The 18,482-nt window shown below is 34.7% G+C and overlaps 1 protein-coding gene across 1 annotated transcript; it reads right to left on the reverse strand.

The window, feature by feature from the left end:
• Positions 1-957: 957 nt before the first annotated feature.
• LOC115971088 (nodal modulator 1) lies at positions 958-15,388 on the reverse strand. The gene is made up of 27 exons (XM_031090777.1): positions 15,158-15,388; positions 14,737-14,802; positions 14,300-14,386; positions 14,157-14,213; positions 13,974-14,038; positions 13,711-13,880; positions 12,850-12,911; positions 12,359-12,442; positions 11,672-11,831; positions 11,481-11,596; positions 10,968-11,096; positions 9,886-9,957; positions 9,604-9,699; positions 9,444-9,521; positions 7,104-7,232; positions 6,812-6,988; positions 6,423-6,626; positions 6,203-6,316; positions 5,848-6,098; positions 5,489-5,534; positions 5,147-5,395; positions 4,629-4,859; positions 4,087-4,178; positions 2,506-2,734; positions 2,034-2,387; positions 1,519-1,592; positions 958-1,417 (listed from the first exon to the last, which is right to left on the reverse strand). Exons 1-27 carry the CDS (start codon positions 15,308-15,310, stop codon positions 1,312-1,314), a joined length of 3,651 nt encoding a protein of 1,216 aa, XP_030946637.1. The 5' UTR covers positions 15,311-15,388; the 3' UTR covers positions 958-1,311.
• Between the last annotated feature and the right edge of the window lie 3,094 nt (positions 15,389-18,482).

Below are 18,482 nucleotides of genomic sequence, written 5' to 3' on the forward strand. Positions count from 1 at the left end.
TTTATCCGTCCTTTCCAACTTGTATCTTTTTTGCCCTTTTTTGAAACAGACAAACATAGTTTAAAGGTTTTAGATATGGGTTGACACTAGACATCTTTGTTACAGCAGTTTCTACGAAGAGGACAGACTTTTGACCACGAGTGAAGTGACTGCCTTTGACGTTGAAATATCAAATATGCGTAAGGCAGATCCCTTTTACCTTTCAGCATTTTCCCACTCTATTTCACTCTGAATGGGGGGAATGCAATAATGAAATGTCACCTCAAAAGCTTGAGAATCCATGGACGCAACTCTTGAATGATTTTTTTATTTTTTTATTTTTTTTTTTATCGTTCTCTCCTTTGAACGAATTTGATGATTCTTTCTGAAGAATTCATCCGATTCTTTTTAAGTGGAAATGAAATGAGAAACACAATTTCAATTCCCATGATTGCTTTACCATAATGAATACCAAAAAAGTTGTTTATTTAAGCAATATAACATCTCAATCTTTTGCTCCAAAAAAAAAAAAAAAATACTACATCTTGCACATTGATTAGCAGTTTAACACAATTCTCCCCCACCAGGGCCACCACCACCAAATAAATAATTCAAAAAACATAGTAATAAAATAAAAAATTGCTGTAATGTGCGGGTCTGTAAACTATGCTTGTAACAAAATGTAATAGAGTGGCAACTCAGTTGGCAAACTGGGCTGGTAGAGTAAATGAGTTTCATGTCTGGTTAGAGGAGGCCCCTGACTTCTTCAAACATTTGTACAGCAAGAACTAGTAATCTAGTTCCTTAATACAACTACTGCTATTTTAATTAAATTAAAATAAAAAGGTTAAGAGATTGTTAGGGCATTGTGTCCCCACAAGTCCTCTCTCAGCTAAGTTCTACCTATCCATGGCATTCTTTAACATGGTTTTAGACATTTACTTGACCAGCTAAGAGAAGACATCACATACGGATCACAGCACAGAAATGCTTTGAATTCCACAAATTGCAAATCAAATATCTGAGTTTACCACTTGTCACAAATTGCTAAATTGTATAATACAATACCAGGGCCTTAACAAGTGTCAAAGTTTTGATGCACAATCAATCAGGAATCTAGACGTGAGAATATGAATAACCATCAAAGATGAATGAACCCAGTAATTCCACATTTAATCAGATTTGACCTTAAGAGTTTAAAAAGAAACTACTCTAATTACTATTATAGAAAACACTAATCCTCTCCCCCAGGTTAGCCCGTGTTCAAAATTGAAACAGAAAATTAGATTTACTACAAAAATTGCCTGTCTTGTATAGGCACAGAAAGTGTATTCAATATGTCTTCTTTCTCAAAATTGGCTTTCGTGGTTCCTTCTTCACAGTTGTGGTGAATCCTGGAGTTGGTATATCCACCGTGGATTGATATAATTCCTTTAATCTAAATTTGAGGCATAAAAGAACATTTTAAGTATCTACATGAGAATAAAAGTTCACAACCAAGTAAAGGTGTTTTTATAGGGAAAATAATATTACAATTACCTTGGCATACTGATAACCAAGGCAACCACTGAAACCCCAACAACAAGAGGAAAGACTGGTGCTGCAGTCAACTCCTGTAGGACATGGAAGAAGAAGAAGAAAATTAACAAAAGAAAGAAATAATGAAGGAAAGTAATCTCTTTTCAAAAAAGAAGAAGGAAAGAACTCATTTTAGTCTAATGCTTTTTAAAAAAATTAAATTAAATTATTAGTCAGTTACACAAGCAGCTAGTGGGTTTTGTACCCACACTTCTCCCCCCACCCCTCCAAATCCAAACCCAATATTATGGGAAGATTGTCATTTGAGCTAAAGAGCGCATTGGATCATTCTGTCCAAAATTATACCCAGAAGAAATGCATTCAACGAGTACCATGAAATTAGCAAGTGTTTAACTAAGCTAATGACAAAATACAATATGAGAGCTCTGCAAATCTCCTGATCACAACCATCGCTATCCAGAAAGTTTAGAAGACATGTTTGAATGCTAACACGTTGACATCAGCATGAAACAAACCTGCTTATGGTGATTTTCTTCAACTTTGTATCTGAGTGGGCCAACATGAATTTGGGTATTCTTCTCCAAGTCAACTTCAATAATCTCAGACTCAAATTTGTGGGTGCTTGATGGGAGACTAGATCGTAGCTGCAGTATGTGCTTTCCCCTTGGCAAGTCTTTCACCTGGAAGAAGTTAGAAGGTGGCAGATCATAGACAGACCCCTTAGACAGGTCAGTAGCTGACTTTATTTCTACCATTAGATGTGAATTTGGTTCCTCTATTCTCTTTCCTTCAACATGACAACTTAAAATGGTCATTTCTGGCTGTTCAAAGACCAGAAAATCTAATCTCCTGACATCCTCAGATCCAACCTACAAAAATCAACAGCATGCTCAAATTAGAGTTCACATATAGGCAGCAAACTCATAAAAGATATTAGTATTTGAAATTTTATATGTACTTCTATTGAAAATATTAGCTACAACTAACCTTAACAGCAATGGATTCTGGAGATGCCCGCTCAATTTTAGGGCTACCCAGACCATCCCTTTTCACTACTTTGATTACATATGTAGTGTCAGGATGAAGTCCTCTCAGACGATAACTTCCAGATGAATCTGTCACTGTCTCCTCATAGTAACCTTTTGACTCAGATCGAGCTTCAACTGAAACACCTTCTTTTGGTTGGCCAGACAGCAAAGTGATCACACCCATGGCACTGTAGAAAGTTAAAACCACCTCAGTGTCTCGCAGAAGCGTCATGTACATTGAAAAGAAAATCCCCCCTTTTTTTAAGCGTCAGGTGGGTCTTGAGCCCATGAGGGGGGGAAGGAAGCAATATTATTGAGAAAAATTTTAGCTACAATGTCAGAGAAATGCATTCAAAACTTGGATCGTGCGTGCTTGTTTAGATACAATGCAAAGTCAAAAAATTATTTCATACATTAACTTCAAGTCAAAGTTACAACAGAATATACTTGAGTTTCAGACTAGATAGTCATACTAGATAATCATAAGGGGTGAAAGGACAGAGATTTGTGATTACAAAATTTTAAGGAGTCATTAATTTATTCCTTTCAAAAAGTTTGTTTTTCCCCCAAAACTACACCCCACCTGATGATCTTAATTATATAGGAATTTTATGCAAATGTATCATTTAATTACATATACCAAGACACTCTTTTCTTTTCTTTCTTTTTTTATAAGTAATACATTCATTGAAAAAGTGCAAAAATCAGGGCATAACCCTAGTACATGGGAAGTATAGAAAGAATGTGACAAAAAGAAAAGGAAAAAAAATTACAATATACTAGTTATATGACCATGCGATGGATCAAATCAAAATTACATGTAAACTAAAGAAAATATTTTAATAATATTATCAAAACCATCTTAATAGTTAGTGAACCACTTGAAACATTGCTAATGAGTTTCATGTAGAATTTAATTATCTTTATAATCAATGAGCTACATGGTACAAGTACATTAGTTACATGCAAACATATAGCACATGATAGAAAATGTATAAATATTAAATAAATTTTATTTAAAATTTCTTGAAACTTAGGTAATAAAGTTTTACCTAGGATAACTATTATAACAATTAACAAGCAACTTGAAATTTTGATAATAAAATTTCATCTAAAATAACGAACCACATGGCCAAAAAGCCCTTTATGACGTGTAATACAGACGTTGAGCCACTTGGCGCAAGCATGATGTGTAGACAACTTTTATTTTATAGCATATGATGTATTTTCTAAATTCATGATATCCAGCAACTGTAACAAGTTCAAAGTAGAGAATGAAATAGAAGTCATAGTTCATTCATAATATCTTTCCATTTTGATTTTCATTGCAGATGAAGGGGAAAGCTTGCGTTAACTTTTATTGTTTGGTAAGGAATTAACCTTCGATTTTCAAATTCTCTCTGATAGAGATTATGATCTGTCAAGGCAAATCAGTGCTAAGGCAACATAAAAACTCTCATATGTTTGCATTATCACAGCATGGCTATATTGAGAGAAGAAAGAATTGACTGATGGAAGGAGAGTAGAGTCAATAGAAGACCTGTAAGCAACACGAGTGGCCTGAAAAATGACTTCTCTAGACTCCCCAGAACCAAGTTCTATTGTCTGAGCAGGAGGCAAGAAAGCATACTCCTACAGGAAAAAAGAGGGAAGAAAAAAAACCCAATTATTCATTAGTTGAGTCAGGTTGTTAAAATAATCTTAGATACAGCAGATAGAACAATCATAATTTCAGTCATCTTCAATTTCTTTCCACAGTTTATATGACAGAAGTAGGTCACACCTTCAATCCTTAATTTTGACCATAAGTGATTTAAAATAATATCATTATATTGTGTTAAATCTTGAAACTGAGGGCTGCAGAATGATGGATTCTGGTGGATGAACAAACTCAATAGTCCTACAAAATGAACTAGACCTCAATGAATTTATCAGAAATTCCCTAGTTTCTAATTTTGAATGCAGCATCATTAAACTGAAGATAAGACATAAAAGAGGGGGAAATAACAAAAGTGCAAAAACAAACAAAAAGTAGACTGTTTGCATGAAATGTTATTAAAAACGCTCATTCTAATAGAGTACCTTCAGCAGAGCACGCAGGTAGAAAGTTCCAGGGAATAAGTTATCAAAAAGGAAGGTTCCACCAGTCCCAGATACTGAATTATTCCTATAACCCTCATCGCCACTCAATGATAGCAGCACAGAAGGAATAGGTTCTTTAGCATCATCTTCAGAATATATGTGTACAGAAATTTGACCAAGCTTCTGACAAGAAAAGGAATGAGGTCCAACCCGTTTTAGATGATAGCCAGGCTGCAGAAAGTGAAAAACATGAGGTAAGATAGCATTGAATTGCAGTCACAGGAAACAAATATACAGAAAATACATTAAATTCTATCCAATGGGTAAACCTCTAACAAAAGAAATAATGAACCCATTTATTAATGACACAAGCATATTTCAAATTTAAACACGAAATATCTAGGAATGGAAGGGATAGATCACTATTTAAGATAGTTACAGAAAGCACACCACTTAAAATATATTTTATTGCAAAAGAATTTGTCATTACAGAAATCATATCATGAGACATTCCTTACCTTTGAAGCCTCAACGCTGTAAGTTATGTCATCATATAGAGGCCCCCCAATGAAGGAACCATCAATCTCTGTGGTAGTTTCAAGTACTGATTCACCACTCTTGAGAGCAGCAATGTGGCTATCTCCAGCAGCAAGAATCCTAACATGAACACCAGAAAGTGGGGGAGACACTGATCCTTCAATATATAAGCCCAGTCGAGCAGAAAATGCAAGAACAGGAGCTTGACAACCATCACTTGTCACCAAGACCTAACATAACATAATTTTAGAATGAAGCTCGACAGAAAAAATTTTGAAATGAATATATATATATATATATAATATGTATCAAATGATGCTTACATGACGTTGTCTAGGATAAAACAAGATCTTCTTCACCCCATTATCCCTGCAACACATCACAACTTAAGTCAGTGCCACAAAAGGTGCAGTAAACGCAAGTTAGCATTATTGTGAGCTGTTAAACTAAGTTCTCTAGCAATCAAATCAGAATGATATAACATTACACATCCAAAAAAATAAATTTATATATAAAATCCAAGGGGTGGAGGAGGCTAAAGCTGCTTCAAAAAGCAATGAGATGGTAATTGAAACAGTCAACACCTACACAAATAAAATACTTGAACTACTTCAGTCCACCACTTAGTAAACAGTAAAGCACTTGATGACACAATTCTCAGAAAGCAGCTAAATGTATACACCTTGAGTCCCGAGGAAGAACAGTGAGTTTGTCTCCAGGATTAACCCATACAGAATACTCATAAATGGCAGCACTTGTTTGATCCTTCTCAATGGAACTAAGTTTAGCTGTGGTACCATCAATGACCTCGCCCCCACCATTCAGAATGTCCACAACAATACTCTCAGGTAATTCATATTCACCATCAAGTGTCCCAGACTCAACATTGATTTGTCCTTTAAGTAGATACTTTTCTCCTTTTAGAAAGACAGGCTACAGAGATAAATGGATGATGAAGGAAAAAGATAATGATATTAATATCAATATTGTACTTAAAGACTTCCGATAATAATAAAAGAACTATATAAACTATGTACCGATGGATTCAATGTATCGATCTTCATTGATGAGCTCCCAAAGAAAATACATGAGTTAACAAAATGAAGTTCATGCAATCCAGGAGATTCTACACATATCTGCTGGGAACCTTTCTGCAATTCACATGAAGGAATAGAAATCAATTTTTCTTGAAAATACATACGATTCCAGAATAGTTATAGGGATTTTAGATTGGGAAATTTAATGAAGAGAAACTACCTTAATTTTCAAGTTTACCGTTGATCCATCTGCTTGAGTCATGTAAGCATCTACATCATGGGTGGAGATAACCTTAACCCAGAAACCTTTCTGAACAAATACAATTCCGTTTACATCCTCAGCACCAACATCCAAATCAATGGAGCTCTGCTCCCAGCACCAATTATCTTCCCTAGACAGTGCTTCTGCAGAGTTATGCTTGACCTAAAATAGTAATAACCATTTAAAGATAAATTAACATAGAATAAAAACAGCATTCAGAAACTTAAACAAATTAACCTCAATTCTGCATGAATGTTTTGATATTTATATTCATAACAAGAAACATGCTGAAAAAAAATAAATAAATGCTATGGGAATATATAGACAGGAGAGAACAAGAATTATACCTCAAGCCTGTATTTTCCAGGGATGACTTTTGAAAAGAGAAATTCACTACTGCTATCTGTCAAACTAACTGTCTCTCTCTCTTCAGTGCGTTTACCAGCCAATCTCAAAAGGGTAACAGAAACTGATGGGCCACATTTCTCCTTGCAGGCTACAGTTCCAAGTACATTGACCAGTGCCTTTATAACAGACCAAAAAGACAATTGTCATAGCCAGACAACCAACCAACTTCATAGTATAGTAGTATAAAGAAGCAAAAGGGCCTTAAATACTTTAATTCTTGAGAGATATTACCTGAGAAAATTCAACATCCAACAATGGACTTTTGACCATAACATCAACATAAGATGGCAAAAACATGAGTCCAGGAGCACTCTCAGGTGTCGCTGCCATAGAAGATAAGCGATATTCACCTGGTGGAACCTGGACAGATTATAGATAAAGGAGAGAAATGTATATTGATCAGAAAAGGGGACATTAACTTTAATAAATGTATGTATGAAAGACAACAAGGAAAAATCAAAATACCAGAAAAAATATCATTTTACTAGACATTAGCAGCTTTATTATAATAATTATGAGAACTTAAAATTGTGAACCAACATGGTTATGGTAATTACAGTGGCATTATCTTTGGACCTGATTACTTGATAAACTTTAATGAAAAGCTACTCAAAAGTATGTTTGCCTTTTGTGCTTGTCTTTATTAACAACTGCATGACATGTATATGTTTTCCAGTTGATTTTACAATAACCATGTCAAACAAATAACCAAATTTAGTCAAATCCACAATCAACCAATTAAATGAGATGAGAAACAAATAACTGTGAGCTCCCCTGTTCTGATTGCTCATGATCTTGCATCAACCAAGGATCAGAAGATCAGTTCTAAAACAGAAATATATCCACTCAATGGGAACAGGGGCACATGTGTTTTTTTGGTATTGATCAATGGTGAGGTGAGAGGATGTTCAAGGATAGAGCTCTGGAGCTTTTCCCAGATTTCTAGGGACAAGGAGACCAAGGTGGCTGATTATTTCGCTTTCTGACGACTATGCTCACTAGAAAGCAACTTTTACTCTGGCTGTGCATGAGAGAGTTGTAATCCATGATTTTTTTTTTTTTGATAGGTAAGAAAGTAATATTATTAATAGAAAAGAAGAAAAGATATACAGAGTTCGCGATAGTGAACAAGGAACAACATAGAAAACAAAAAGAAATAAAGGAATCAAAAACCTATTCTAAGAGACAAAAGAAAATCAATAATAGTAGAACAATCCGAAAGACCCCAACACCAAGACCAATCGAAGAGAGTCCGCTGGCACAAATCTAACAACTAGGCCAGTGATTTCTCAATATCCTCAAAAGAACGCCAACTATGTTCAGTCTAAATAGTCCACATCAAACAGCTTGGTACCAAATTCCAAATATCAAAATTATATTTCCCAAGCCAATGGTGCCAACAACATAGTAAGTCTGCAACCGAACCTAGCATGACCCAATCAATCTCAAACAGCTGAAGCATATGCATCCACACCGAATGAGCTAACGGACAAAAAATAAGAAGATAATTCACAGATTCCTCATTACAACAACACAGACAACAACAATTTGCCAAGGGGCGACCACAGAGCATAAGATTATCCAAAGTGAGAATTTGGCCATGAGCTGTTGTCCATGATTTGTATTCTATTAAGTTACCCTAGTCTTAAGAGGATAGGATGATCAAAACTATTTCTAAGGTTCAGGACTTCAAAGTATGTACTTATTATGAAGTCTTGAGAAGTGGAGGGGATAAACCGCAAAAGTTTCCCTTGGCAGACAGTATAACTTGCTAAGTCTCCCCCTCATGTTGGATTCTTCGCATGGGCTACAATGAAGGGAAAAATTCTTGCTGATAATTTGCGAAAAAGTGGAATTAATATTCCTGATTGGCGTAGCATGTGCAAGTCCGATGGAGAAACTATTGACCATTTACTCCTCCATTGTAGTGTTGCTAGAGAGTTATGGGATTTCACAGTATCCCTTGTTGATGTAACTTTGGTGATGCCTTTGAGAGTGTAGGATCTACTTGTCAGCTGGGCTGGTCTCTGTGGTAGAAAGGATAAGCCGACAATCTGGAGAACTATTCCATCTTGTCTGATGCGGAAAGTTTGCAGAGAGGAATATGAACAATTTTGAAGACGAGAACTTTCCATAATTCAGCTCAAATTAAAGTTGGGGTTTGTGGGCAGTTTATTTGGATAAAAACAGGCAAATTCGTGCTCCTTTGCTTTTGATTCCGATCGTTTGACTTTTCTGTATCTTGGTTGACATACTTATTTTCAAATCTTTTTACTGATTCCAGATGCCGCCAGGGGGGGCAGGGGGGAGGGGGGGTACTCTTATCAAAAGGCAAAACCATAAGATAAAAAGCATAAGAAGCTTTGTAAAATTTAACAAAAACGCCTTTCTGGCTTCTGTTGACCTAGAAACACCACAAAACTAAAACCATTTAATGAGACTTCAGATTGTCAAAAGAAACAACTCTGTGAATGACTTTTTGAACTTTAGCTATGTCAAAACCAGAACGAAATTACAATATACTGTAAGCAATTTTAAAGCACTACGTCATTGAGCTTCAGGCTTACATACCTCAAAGCAGAAATTTCCACTTCCATCTGTCAGTTTCACTTGGGGTTTAACATTCTCTGGTCCATGAGTCAAAGCTACCTAGAATACAAGCTCAATAACGAGTTTAATTGACATGCAAAGTATAAGTATAAAAAATCATATGAAAAAATTCGGGGTTTACCTTTGCCTTGTAACCAGCACTAACCATCCTAACCACACCACAGACATCATAGGAAACTGCTTTCATATCTGCAATTGAAGCCATGTTTGGTAACACCTAAACAAGCAAGCCAAGTTAGAAAAGAGAAAAGGATAATAATGTAATTCATTACAATTGAGACATAAACCAGTTCATTGAGCTAAATGTAAACGTAAATAACTGACCGCTGTCAATTTCAATTATCACAAAAGGAGGACCTTACTAAAGATTCAAGATACAATTATGCACTTTGCTTTACTTTACCATATAATCCTTCAATATGTTGAACTTGTAATGCTCCTTTATGGCCTCTATTGTATAGCGATTAGACGTAACCTAAAATACAACAAATTGGAAACACAAGAAGACAATACTTGAATATAAGATAAAATGATCTTATACTTCATTTGTGTCAAATTTTCAATAAACATATTGCATTATGGTAATAAAACTTTTCTCAAGCCTAGGCACCTCAGCCAATATCAAAGACATGAATCAAATAACAAAATGTTTAAGTGATTGACAGAATAACCATATTCACAGGAACAGTCACACACGCAAGAGATAGGGAAAGATTGTTGTAGTAACGGTTTAAGTCAAGTTATAATATATAAATGCAGACCTTCTGTTCAGAGACATGGAAATAAATTGGTTTCTATTGTAAAAGAAAATGCAAAAAAACTCCACAAATTTTTTGGTACACTAGGACAAGATGGTTGAGCTGTTTTATCTTTATTTTTATTATTAAAATAAATAAAAACTCCCCATATTTTCTAGCTGAACAAGCCAAAAGACTTTAATTCATTTGTCATATAGAACTAGAAAAGGTTATCAGATTTTTTTTTTTTTGGGTGGGGGGACGCGGATGAAGGGGAAGAAGCCTCCCATATACAACACAGTATGATTTCCATACGGGAAAAAATAAATAAAATCCTTATCAATACCTACCTAACCAGTCCTGTGGAGTGGTGATAATTAGTAAAAATAGTACAGTTTAATTCACCACCAATTTATAGGCCAACTCATTGAATCTGCCACTATAACTACAACATGCAGACTGTGTCTCATAAGAGACTGACATAAACATCATAAAGATGCCAGCTCATATTACTTCTTTAAACATAACCAAGGACAAACAGATATATAGAGCCAAAGAATAACATAGTCAGCATAATACAGAGATGAATGCCACTTAAAAATTTCTGAACTAACTGATTTTTCTGTGAAAGAAATGAACAGCCAAATAGATCAATTAAACTTGGATATTGAGAGCATGTGCAGAATTATAGCTAGTCAAGCTCTACACAAACACACACACATTTAACTATCTTTTATAAAGTATTTACCTGGTCAAGTTTGTAATACCCTTGTTTGTCAGTGATTGACCTTTCATGACCATCAACTATAATTTTGACACAGTCCACTCCCATGTCATTTCCATCAACTACACGGCCTCCAACAGAAAATCCAGTGACCTATTCAAGGATTCTGCATGTTAATATATTCACATAATCACAAAACCAAACATAGGATAAGCATACTAACAATCACCTGTATAATCAAATATTTTTTAGCACGTGTAAGGCTAAGTACAGCAAATGAGAATATGAAGAGTAACATATACATACTATAATTTGCATATCTACTATTAGCATACACAATTTTATTTGAAAAATTTTTCTTTGTTACCAAGTCTTAAGTTTTAAATCAAAACAAGTTTACCTCGGAATTTATAGACAATTTTACAACATGCCTACAAAAATCTAATGGAACAAGAAAGACAGCAAGAGGATGGTGAACAAATACCATAGTAGGAGAAAATATTACGTTTCAACCATGTAGGCAACCATATGGCTTACCTGAAACTTTTGAGGAATGGTCACATGTTGATGCTCAACAGACACTGACACAACGGTAGGTGAAACATCAAATACTGTGTTTTCACCCTTGTAGTAAGGTATGAGCTCGTAACTTCCTGTAAGTAATTCAAACATTTGAGAGAATGTGCTAGTAACTAGAATGAAAAATAGACAGCCATATTGGGAATTACCACAAGGTATTGAGTTAAACGTGAACAATCCATCAGCATCAGATACAACATGACAGAGAGCCTTTCTCGATCCTAGGACATTAGCAGAACCTTGGGGACAATCTACCTCTAAGACATCATCTGAGTATAAATAAATATAAACTCCCAAGATTGGATTTCCCTACCAAAAGGTAACAAAAGGCTTTCAGCTTATATAGAAGGATGCAAATGTGAAGCATAATCAGCCAGCAAGTGATGAGCAAATTTAACTACTAAGTCCAATATCATACTTTAACAGAATACCTAATTATGATAAACATTGATGTACATAATATCTTCTAAGAGGATAGTGGAAAAATTATATTACCAAACAAATCATCATAATATGGCTGATCTCAAATCAAGTGAAAATGCTAACCTTTGGAAACAAATTGATAAATAAACTTACAAGAAACAGTTATAGACATAAAGACAACAGCCTTGTGGCTCAGTGGCATCACTTGATTCTTCTCATGTAAAGAACATGGGTTCAAATCCCACCTCACCCACTTGTTGTAAGCAAAACAGTTATAGACATGAATCATGAATGCACAATTGGCGTTCAGATCCCGTACTAATACATGGATTTTTAAACAAATTGACAATAAAAATTTAAAAGGCAAAAAAATAGCACTGTTATGCAACTGTTGTCTCTAAAAAAATAATTACCTGAGAAACAACAAACCCTCGGACATCATAACCAGGGACAAAGAAAATGTCTTCAACTAGTCCATTTCCAAACCCCAGTTCCACCTGCAAAAGTGTCTTCCCAAATGAGTGACAATGTAGAATTTACATGCTCATCAACAATAATGCCTCACATACATACATTAATAATACACACACACACACACACACGTATATTAGTAGTAGTAGTAGTAAAAAAAGACATGTCAGTCAAGGACCTACTGAGAGCATGACTTCAGATAGAATAAAATGGTAGAAAATCATTAATGGTACACTGATTTGTCTGTTGAAGATCCATTACTGAGCCCAAACTTTGGGGACTAAGGATTGGTTGTTGTTGTTGTTGTTGTTGTTTTTGTTATTGTTGTGTGAGTGTGTGTGAGAGAGAGAGAGAGAGAAGAAGAAGATAGAGGGGAACAAAAATAGCAAGAAATGGAAGAGGTATGAACAAAGTGAAAGAAAAAGCAGAAGACCTCCGCGGAACCTCTAACTTCAACTTTCAGGTCAGGATGCGAAGCACGCAATTTGTATTTCCCTGCACCCAAAGAAGGATGTCATCAAAAACAGAATTCCCATTTGTTAAAAAAAAAAAAAAGGACAAAGTTTAGCTACAAAATTGATTGTAGCTTAAGGCTACAAACTCACTCAATAAAATAAATACAACAACATATTTTGAAAATCTAACCGTTGAATGGCATGTTTTTTATGCCCTTAATACACATGTTAAATTTTGTGTCAATCGGATATCATTTACTATATGATCTATAAGCTTATATTTTGTGCATAATTTTAAATTACAAAAACTTGCAATTTAAAAAATTTATTGATAACATATCTATTGATCTTTAATTTTCTTGAAATTTTGCAAGTATGGAGGATATAAGAAGAAGATGTAATCCAATAGTGGATTTGTCAAAATTCACATCCAATAAAAAGATATTAAGTAAGTTTGTAGCCTAAGGCTACAACTAATTTTGTAGCTAAACTTTGTCCAAAAAAAAAATGTGTGTGTTAGAGAGAGAGAGAGAGAGAGAGAGAGAGAGAATTATCAGGAAATCTTTTGGTGCTCTTTACAATTAAATTCACTTGGAGTAAATAATCACAAGTGCAATCCCAGTAGACAATTGGATCACTGCATGTGCTATAGCATGCATGAAATTTCATTGAGAATCTGAGATTCAAAGTCATCTAACTTTTCTTAAAAACAACCTCTTTGTTAAAAAATACTTTAGGATAGGTTGGGAGCTTTTAGGTGTTTTGTTTAAAGAAGTTGCCATATGGAGTAAAAACGCGTTCATCATATTAACAAAAATGCACCATGCAAACTTTCATACCTGGAAGAATATTTGTAAACAAGTAACTCCCCACTGATGATGTTGATACAGAAGAGATGAGATCACCACTAGGAGACAAAAGTTCAACATTTACATTTGAAGGACCTCCATTTTTATTAGAACAGCTCTCAGCACCAACAGCTCCCACCACCCTACCAGAGACGGTGAACCTACAACATAAAAAACTTTCAAGTTGTAAATCATACTGAAATTTAGAGCAAGCCCAAGCACAGAAATTATAACAAGAATCAATCAAAACAAACCCTGTGAAACGGAAATTTATATCTTCATTGCTATTGCAACCAGTATCGTCAACAACAACAGGAACCTGTAAAGAATATATCCTGACTCGATTTTAGAAAACATAGGCCACATGTCACACAAAGGAGAAAGAGTGCACTTTGCTTGAGAAAATTTGACATAAATTAACAGTGCAATCACTAAACCTTCTCTGGGTCCCATGCCCATCCTTCTGGTCCATTAATCTTAATCACAAAAGAACCCTGCAACATATATAAATATTTCAATGAGAATAACTTAACAATAAGCGCACAAACAAGAAATATGGATCAGTATTCTAATTGTTTACCTTGTCATATACTGGAATAAAGTAGTAGCCATTAGGGGCACACTGAGTTCTGTCCTTTACCAATCCATCCACCGTTTGAAGCTCGACCTACAATTCAAACCATATCAAATACAATCCATCTACAACACATCAAGCACAAACAAATTCAAACAAACTAAATACAACGCCTTTGACTTCCTTTCCTTTTAAGGTCACCATGTAAACTATTGTCTACCCATGCCAATGCCCTTTTTACATATTAAAGCGACCAAAGCATACACTTCCAAATTAAAACGCTAAGCTACAACAAAGCGATAATTATACAGTTTTCTTTCAAACATTTCATTCCCTCGCCTCAGTTCGAGGATTACGGATGCCATCAAAGGACTCAATTCAGGAATATACAAGAAAAGCTTAAAAAGCAAAATGTGTGCGTTTAACAAATCACAAATACATACCGAAATGTGAGAATAATCCATTTTCGCATCATTCGGCTTCCTCAAATTCATCATATACCTACTAGCCTGCAACAAACAAATACAAAAATTTTCAGAGATTAGAATTAATTAAAATAAACAACTCGAATTCAGAAATAGTAAGAACTCATAGATTTCGGATTAAAACTAATTACTGCATCAAAAAATGAAGAAAACACGGAAATAAACTAGCAGATTGGCAGAATCCAAAAGAGAAGAGATCAGCGCCAAATTCAGATCCATGATTTCTCAGAAATTTGTGTTTTATATTACAACCAATCCTCCGTTTGGTTACTGAAAATTTCAATTCAAACCTGATAAAACGATTCAAATTTTATCCTATACTTTTCTTAACCAAACGGAGTGGTATCGAAGAGAGAGAGCAAAGTGAATAGTGATTGACCTCGACGAAGCCACCGCAGCCATGGATGGAATCAGCGGAAGCATGTGAGAGAGAAGAGAAGAGTGCGATCAATACGCATAGCACGGCGTCTCTCATCTTCATTCTGCGCTGTGTGTGGACTTTGAGCTCGCCCACAGTGTGTTTCACTTTCATTGCAAAATCTGAAGAGATCTGCTATTTTATTTCATGACTTTCTTTTTACTTTTTTTTTTATTACAAATTTATATATATATATATATATACACACACATATATATTATAAATGAATTGCTCAGGTTTTGTTCTTCTGGAGCTCTGGCACGAGCGGCAGTGTCTGGTGCGAGAGGGGTTTATGGGTTTTGTTAGAACGACAACGTTTGCTTCTCCTTTTGCCAGTTTACATTGTTTAAAAAAAATTTAGTTTGTTCTGATTTTTAAATCAAAAATTAATAATAATTTAGTTATCAAAAATAATAATAATAATTTAGATCACTCTTTTTTAATTGAAATAATATACCTAATTTTATCATAATTTATTTTAAGAAAATCAAACTTAATTTAACTAAAGTTTACGTATTCTATGGTTGTTTTATTTTATTTTATTTTTTTTTTTTTGTGAAAACTATGGTTGTTTTAAATTTTATCCAATAAGACAATGAGTTATTATGAATTTAAACTAACATAGTTTATGACTATTTGTAACTCTGAAAATTATATTATATTATATATATTATAATAATGAGGACGGAAATATGGTGTTTTAAAAGAACAACATTAGAATATGTTAGGTTCTAAATATTTAGGATAAGTTTTTAGATTCTAAATTTATGTATGTTGGCAAACCAAGAACAAAAACATGTCTAGATTAGGTGTTAGACATTGTTCAAGATTGTCCAAGTCAAGATTCAAGAACTGCCAAGCTGCAGAAAGAGGAGTTCAAATTCTGTGAAGCTCGACCGATCGAAAGTCGTATTCTGCAGATTTTAAATTAGGCCTAAAGCTGGTGAAAACTTTTAGGGTTTTAGTCCTACACTACCTAGTATAAAAGGAAAACCCTAAATATGTTTAGGAAGTTCTTGGAAGTCTTATGATTTAATTATGTGAGATTTGTGAGGTTTTTGTAACCTTCTAACTTAACAAGCATCTACCAAAATGAGATCTACAATCAAGAACTAGTGGAAACAAGTTGCTGCAAAAAGATCTACTGCTAATGGTGATCTGAAACCTTTGAGTGGGATCTCAAAGTCACAAACGTGGGTGTTTGTGTTCAGCAAATTCAAATAGAAGAATCCATGGAGTTGAAGCTGCACGTGGTCATGTGAGTAAGTTCTATAAGAGTTAGTTTTAGATTTTAGGGAGAAAATCTATTTGTTGATATCGTATTTTATCCACCCTTGATTTGTGTGCCGAACCCCAAAAAAATCCAAAAATATTATTTTCTCTCTATAGGGCCATGAGAACATCCAGAATGACGTAGTGCAACCCATTCGGGCACCGGAGCATTCGAGGTGCCTTTTTCAACAAAAATGACAAGAATGCCCCTGGATAACCCTAGGATTGACTGAAGAACAAACAAGGTCAAAACCCTTACAAAACAACATTTTTCATGGTTTTACATCAAACAGAGCTTCTCGTAGAATTTTAACAACTTTGACCAAGTTTAACCCGAAGTCGATCCTAAGTGGGCCCAAAAACCCTAATTTTGACCCCGCTGTCAGAACGGGTTGAAACTAATGTCATTACAAAAATTATCAAATTCTCATTCCAACGACTATTCATAGGTCGAAATCAGAGATAGAACGGTCGAGATATCATAAAAACCGGGATGACACACCGATCGATGCACCGCTAACTTCCGAGGGCCATAACTTTTGATCTGACCGTTGGATTTTCAAGTTCCATACCTTTTCAGAAACATGAAGTCAAGACCTTTCCTCCAAGGGTGTCAAGATCAACCCCATTTTAGGCCTTTCGAGGCCCGTGGCCCTTGAAGGGTCGCCCCCTCAAAACACATGTCGGGGCTATAAATAGCCCTAAGCACCCCTCAAACCTAGGAGGAGACACATTTTTCTAAATTTTCTACTTTCTGCCTGGTTTTTCTACATGTTTTTCTCTCTTCCAAAAACCAAAAAACACACAAAAAAACACCCAAAAAACACATCAAAGCTTGTTGATTCTTTTCTTTTCACCAAAAAACCCAAGGTATTGTTCTTATACCCAATCTTCTTTTCCTTGGTTCTACACTTAGGATTTGGGGTTTAGGGGTGTGGATGAAGCTTTTTAGCTACCATCCACACCCCTAACCTTCTAAATCTTTTTCTAGCACTTATCTTGCTCTTTTTGCTTGAATAACATGATTTATTACTTTCATAACATGATTTATTGCTTTTTTTAGCATGTTTCTTGCTTTATTTGTGTTTCTAACTTAAATCTCTTTGTTTTTATGCCTTATGCCATGTTTCATGCTTAGATCTACATCTTTACATGCTTATATATTTAGAACTAAATGCTTAGGGTTTTATGCTATGTTTTCCTATGTTTAATGCCTCTTTTAGTTCTAGGTTGATGATTAGGGTTACATGTTCACATGTTTGTATGATGTTGTTGGTTACTCTTTGCCCGGATCTATGTGTTTATGTACTTTTTGCCATGTCTCATGCTTAGATCTACGTCCGTACATGTCTATATGCTTGGATTCATGTTCTTCCATGTTTATGTGCTAAGTTTCTACATGTTTACATGTATGTTTCTATGCCTATATGTCTAGATCTATGTTCTCACATGTCTATGTGCTTGGATCTATGTTCTCTACATGCCTTATGCTATATTCCATGCATTTGTGCTCTCCATGCCATGTTTGTGTGCATGGGCGGAGCTGTTATTGGACTAGGGGGGCAATGGCCCCCCTAAACTTTTTTAAAAAAAAATATTACTATATTAATAGGTATTAATTTTAGTAATTTTGTTCAATAAAATTACACTTTGCCCCCTTTAATAATGCCATCAATTCTTTTGAGAGTAATGTTATAGCCAAAAACGTTTTTACAACGTTTATACAAACTATTAAGGTATCAAATTCTTATTGGTTCATACACTTACATCACTTTTTACTTATCAATAATCACTCACCATATTAACAATTTGTAAAAATTGTGTAGTTTTAGCATTTTTCACCATTTAAAAGACATAAAAAATTAATAGATTAAATCTAAAACAAAATATACAAGCCCAAAAAAATTAGCCCAACAACAAAAATTTTCAATAATAAAACTAAAAATATTAAGCCCAATCAATCTATTTTACCCAGAACAAACTACTTGGCTATTTAAAAAATTTTAAACAAAAA

The sequence above is a fragment of the Quercus lobata genome, chromosome 12, assembly GCF_001633185.2.
Source record: "Quercus lobata isolate SW786 chromosome 12, ValleyOak3.0 Primary Assembly, whole genome shotgun sequence".
NCBI lineage: Eukaryota > Viridiplantae > Streptophyta > Magnoliopsida > Fagales > Fagaceae > Quercus > Quercus lobata.

Excerpts from the sequence above, each read along its gene's own strand:
- LOC115971088 (XM_031090777.1), bottom strand. The coding sequence starts at position 15,310 with ATGAAAGTGAAACACACTGTGGGCGAGCTCAAAGTCCACACACAGCGC. Across the intron at positions 11,597-11,671 it reads GTTTAACTCAATACCTTGTG|GAAGTTACGAGCTCATACCT; the intron begins GTAATTCCCAAT and ends AATTACTTACAG. Across the intron at positions 6,099-6,202 it reads TCGATACATTGAATCCATCG|CCTGTCTTTCTAAAAGGAGA; the intron begins GTACATAGTTTA and ends TTATCTCTGTAG.